This window comes from Boleophthalmus pectinirostris, unplaced genomic scaffold (assembly GCF_026225935.1).
Source record: "Boleophthalmus pectinirostris isolate CB_2022bp ecotype Guang Dong unplaced genomic scaffold, ASM2622593v1 HiC_scaffold_6, whole genome shotgun sequence".
Taxonomy (NCBI): Eukaryota; Metazoa; Chordata; class Actinopteri; order Gobiiformes; family Gobiidae; genus Boleophthalmus; species Boleophthalmus pectinirostris.
Genome location: NW_026571447.1, coordinates 42,697,320 through 42,702,345, shown reverse-complemented (window position 1 = coordinate 42,702,345; position 5,026 = coordinate 42,697,320). Strand labels below are relative to the sequence as shown.

General features: G+C 48.0%; 1 protein-coding gene across 2 annotated transcripts in view; it reads left to right on the top strand.

Annotated features, from left to right (window-relative positions):
• The first annotated feature begins 1,354 nt into the window (after positions 1 to 1,354).
• Positions 1,355 to 5,026, top strand: part of myo1eb (myosin IEb) — a 32,042-nt gene continuing 28,370 nt past the window's right edge. For both annotated transcript variants that reach the window (XM_055163658.1, XM_055163657.1), the window contains exons 1-8: positions 1,355 to 1,481; positions 2,081 to 2,170; positions 2,259 to 2,353; positions 2,515 to 2,602; positions 3,065 to 3,154; positions 3,948 to 4,079; positions 4,682 to 4,816; positions 4,947 to 5,026. The exon at positions 4,947 to 5,026 is cut by the window's right edge and continues 53 nt beyond it. In XM_055163658.1, coding sequence (XP_055019633.1) covers positions 1,404 to 1,481; positions 2,081 to 2,170; positions 2,259 to 2,353; positions 2,515 to 2,602; positions 3,065 to 3,154; positions 3,948 to 4,079; positions 4,682 to 4,816; positions 4,947 to 5,026 — 788 coding nt within the window. In that variant the 5' untranslated portion in view covers positions 1,355 to 1,403. The remainder of the gene's footprint in view (positions 1,482 to 2,080; positions 2,171 to 2,258; positions 2,354 to 2,514; positions 2,603 to 3,064; positions 3,155 to 3,947; positions 4,080 to 4,681; positions 4,817 to 4,946) is intronic.

Genomic DNA, 5,026 nt, shown 5'->3' with positions numbered 1-5,026 from the left:
GGGACTAGAGCCCGACCGATATATCGGTTGGCTGATATTATCGGCCGATATGGGCACCTGGAGACATATTGACCATCGGCCTAAATCTTACAAATATCCCCCCTGGGCAGGTTCTACGTCCTTTTATTTTATTCATTTTATTTATTTAACCAGGAAAAAGTCTCTTTGAGATAAAAAAAAAAATCTCTTTTTCGAGAGGAAAAACTACAGTTTCAAAAAAACAAACAAACAAATAAAAAACAAAAAACAAACAAACAAATAAAACAAACAAATAAAACAAACAAACAAAACAAACAAATAAAACAAACAAAACAAACAAACAAAACAAACAAACAAAACAAACAAATAAAACAAACAAATAAAACAAACAAACAAAACAAACAAATAAAACAAACAAATAAAACAAACAAATAAAACAAACACATTCAGTCTTATAATGTACGAGTCTTTACATTCTGTTGATTTAATCCAGTTACAGACAAATGTCCTGCTCCTGTCAGGACATCATCTCATCAGTGTCTTGCTCGTGGGTTGAGGGTTTGATCAGTGTCTTGCTCGTGGTTGAGGGTTTGATCAGTGTCTTGTCTGGGTTGGGTTGATCAGTGTCTTGCTCGTTTGATTTGATCAGTGTCTTGCTCGTGGGCTGAGGTTTGATCAGTGTCTTGCTCGTGGGTGTGGGTTTGATCAGTGTCTTGCTCGTGGGAGGGTTGATCAGTGTCTTGCTCAGGGTTTGATCAGTGTTGCTCGTGGGTTGAGGGTTTGAATCAGTGTCTTGCTCGTGGGTTGAGGGTTTGATCAGTGTCTTGCTCGTGGGTTGAGGGTTTGATCAGTGTCTTGCTCGTGGGTTGAGGGGTTGATCATGTCTTGCTCGTCGTGTTTGCTCTTGTCTTGTCTCTGCTCGTGGGTTGGGTTTGATCAGTGTCTTGCTCGTGGGTGAGGTTTGATCAGTGTCTTGCTCGTGGGCTGAGGGTTTGATCAGTGTCTTGCTCGTGGTGTGGGTTTGATCAGTGTCTTGCTCGTGGGTGAGGGTTTGATCAGTGTCTTGCTCTGGGCGTGTGTCTTGCTCGTTTGAGGGTTTGATCAGTGTCTTGATCAGTGTTGCTCTTTGATCAGTGTCTTGCTCGTGGGTGAGGGTTGATCAGTGTCTTGCTCGTGGGTTGAGGGTTTGATCAGTGTCTTGCTCGTGGGTTGAGGGTTTGATCAGTGTCTTGCTCGTGGGTTGAGGGTTTGATCAGTGTCTTGCTCGTGGGTTGAGGGTTTGATCAGTGTCTTGCTCGTGGGTTGAGGGTTTGATCAGTGTCTTGCTCTTGGGTTGAGGGTTTGATCAGTGTCTTGCTCGTGGGTTGCAGGGCAGTAAGTATCACTGGCAGACGGCGAACGTGAAGGTGAGCGGCGTGGACGACATGGTTCTACTGTCCAAGATCAACGAAGACGCCATCACCGAAAACCTGCGCAAGAGATACAACGATGACTACATCTTTGTATCCTCCACCTGGACCCGGTTTAGTCCTGGTTTAGTCCTGGTTTAGTCCTGGTCTAGTTCTGGTTTAGTTCTGGTTTAGTTCTGGTCTAGTTCTGGTCTAGTCCTGGTTTAGTCCTGGTCTAGTTCTGGTTTAGTCCTGTTTAGTCCTGTTTAGTCCTGGTTTAGTCCTGGTCTAGTCCTGGTCTAGTTCTGGTTTAGTTCTGGTTTAGTTCTGGTCTAGTTCTGGTCTAGTCCTGGTTTAGTCCTGGTCTAGTCCTGGTCTAGTCTGGTTTAGTTCTGGTCTAGTCTGGTCTAGTCCTGGTTTAGCCCTGGTTTAGTTCTGGTCTAGTTCTGGTCTAGTCCTGGTTTTAGTCCTGGTCTAGTCCTGGTCTAGTCTGTTAGTCCTGGTTTAGTCCTGGTTTAGTTCTGGTTTAGTCCTGGTTAGTCCTGGTTTAGTCTGGTCTATCCTGGTCTAGTCCTGGTCTAGTCCTGGTTTAGTCCTGGTTTAGTTCTGTCTGTCCTAGTCCTGGTTTAGTCCTGGTTTAGTCCTGGTTTAGTTTCTGGTTTAGTCCTGGTCTAGTCCTGGTCTAGTCCTGGTTTAGTCCTTGACCCGTTCAGACCTACATCGGTCCGGTTCTGATCTCGGTGAACCCGTTCAAGCAGCTGCCGTATTTCACGGACAGAGAAGTGGAGCTGTACCAGGGAGCGGTGAGTCCAAGACTGGTTATGATCCTGCTCTAGACCTGCTCAGACCCCGCAGACTCTGTAGTCTGGTTATAATCCTGCTCTGGTCCAGGCCCAGTACGAGAACCCTCCTCACATCTTCGCTCTGGCCGACCTCATGTTCAGGAACATGATGATCGACTCCGAGAACCAGTGTGTGATCATCAGGTGAGTCCAGACCCGGTCCCGGACCAGGACCAGGACACAGACCCAGACTCAGTTCAGACCTGATTTATTCCTGGTTTAGACCTGGTTTAGACCTGGTCTGGGTCCTGGTTTAGACCTGGTCTGGGTCCTGGTTTAGTCCTGATCCTGGTCTTGTTTTGCAGTGGGGAAAGTGGCGCGGGGAAAACGGTGGCGGCGAAGTTCATCATGAGTTACATTTCCAAAGTTTCCGGAGGAGGAGCCAAGGTCCAGGTCAGAGCTGCTCGCCTCTTCACGGATCTGACCCGTAACACGCTCACGTTTACTGCAGTGTAACAGCGTCTCCACGGAAACCAGCCGGTCCCAGGAAAGTCCCACAGTGCAGCTTTTAAAACTCCACCTCCTGAGCACAGAAACTGAAACCTCTTCAAGTCCAGGTCCCGGTCTAGACCCTGTAGTCCGGTAGGTCTCCGGTCCGGTTATGATCTCGGTCTAGACCCTGTAGTCCGGGTTATGATCTCGGTCTAGACCCTGTAGTCCGGTTATGATCTCCGGTCTAGACCCTAGACCCTGTAGTCCGGTTATGATCCCGGTCTAGACCCTGTAGTTTGGTTCAGATCCTGGTTCAGATCGTCTAAACCCGGTCTAAACCCGGTCTAAACCCGGTCTAAACCCGGTCTAAACCCGGTCTAAACCCGGTCTAAACCCAGTCTAAACCTGGTCTTGTGTCCTCAGAGGGTCAAGGACATCATCCTGCAGTCGAATCCTCTGCTCGAGGCTTTTGGAAACGCCAAGACCGTCCGGAACAACAACTCCAGCCGCTTCGTCAGTGCCTCCTCCTCATCCTCCTCATCCTCCTCATCCTCCTCATCCTCCTCTTCATCCTCCTCATCCTCCTCATCCTCCTCATCCTCCTCATCCTCATCCTCCTCTTCCATCCTCTTCATCCTCCTCATCCTCCTCTTCATCCTCTTCATCACTTTACTTCCCTTAATTTTCTCATCTTCTTGTCTCCTCACTTGTCTCCTTGTTTCCTCACTTGTGTCCTTGTCTCCTCACTTGTCTCCTCGTGTCCTCACTTGTGTCCTTGTGTCTCCTCACTTGTCTCCTTGTTTCCTCACTTGTCTCCTGTGTCCTCACTTGTCTCCTTGTTTCCTCACTTTGTCTCCTGTGTCCTCACTTGTCTCCTTGTTTCCTCACTTGTCTCCTTGTTCTCCTTGTCCTCACTTGTCTTGTGTCCTTGTCTCCTCACTTGTCTCCTGTGTCCTCACTTGTTTCTCCTTGTTTCCTCACTTGTCTCCTCCTTGTCTCCTGTGTCCTCACTTGTCTCCTTGTTTCCTCACTTGTCTCCTGTGTCCTCACTTGTCTCCTTGTTTCCTCACTTGTCTCCTGTGTCCTCACTTGTCTCCTTGTTTCCTCACTTGTCTCCTGTGTCCTCACTTGTCTCCTTGTTTTCCTCACTTGTCTCCTGTGTCCTCACTTGTGTCTCCTTGTTTCCTCACTTGTCTCCTGTGTCCTCACTTGTCTCCTTGTTTCCTCACTTGTCTCCTTGTCTCCTTGTCTCTCTGTGTCCTCACTTGTCTCCTTGTTTTCCTCACTTGTCTCCTGTCTCCTCCAGGGGAAGTATGTGGAGATCCAGTTCTGTGGGGGCGGGGCTCCAGACGGAGGAAAAATCTCAAACTTTCTTCTGGAGAAAAGTCGAGTCGTTTCACAAAACGCAGGAGAAAGAAACTTCCACATTTACTACCAGGTACTACAAGTACTACCAGTACTACAAGTACTACCAGTACTACAAGTACTACAGTACTACAGTACTACAAGTACTACAAGTACTACTACAGGTACTACCAGTACTACAAGTACTACAGGTACTACCAGTACTACAAGTACTACAGGTACTACCAGTACTACAAGTACTACAGTACTACCAGTACTACAAGTACTACAGGTACTACCAGTACTACAAGTACTACAAGTACTACCAGTACTACCATAAATACTACAAATACTATGAGTACTACAGGTACTACCAGGTACTACAAGTACTACCAGTACTACGAGTACCACAGGTACTACCAGTACTACCAGTACCATAGATACTACAAATACTATGAGTACTACATGTACTGCAGGTACTGTGAGTACTATGAGTTCTACAAGTACTGGTAGTAATACCATCAAGTACTACTACTTTTGCTACTTTTAAACATTAACTAATAAAGAAAATCACCCGACTAAACCAGGACCGGACCAGGACTAGGACTGGGACCCGGTCTGAACCCGGTCTGAACCCGGTCTGAACCCGGTCTGAACCCGGTCTGAACCCGGTCTGAACCTGGTCTTGCTCATCAGATCCTGGAGGGGGCGAGCTCGGAGCAGAGGGAGAATCTGGGCGTGACCACACCGGATTATTATTTCTACCTCAACCAATCAGGGACCTACACCGTGGACGACGTCAGCGACAAGAAGGACTTCGCCGAAACCATGGTAACGCACGCAACCTCTGACCCTGTGACCCTCTGACCATGTGACCCTGTGACCCTCTGCCCATGTGACCATGTGACCCTCTGACCATGTGACCCTGTAGTCTGGTTGTGATCCTGGTTGAACTTCTCAGGAGGCCATGGCGGTGGTGGGTTTGTCTGTGGAGGAGCAGGACTCGGTTCTTCAGATCGTGGCTTCGATTCTTCACCTCGG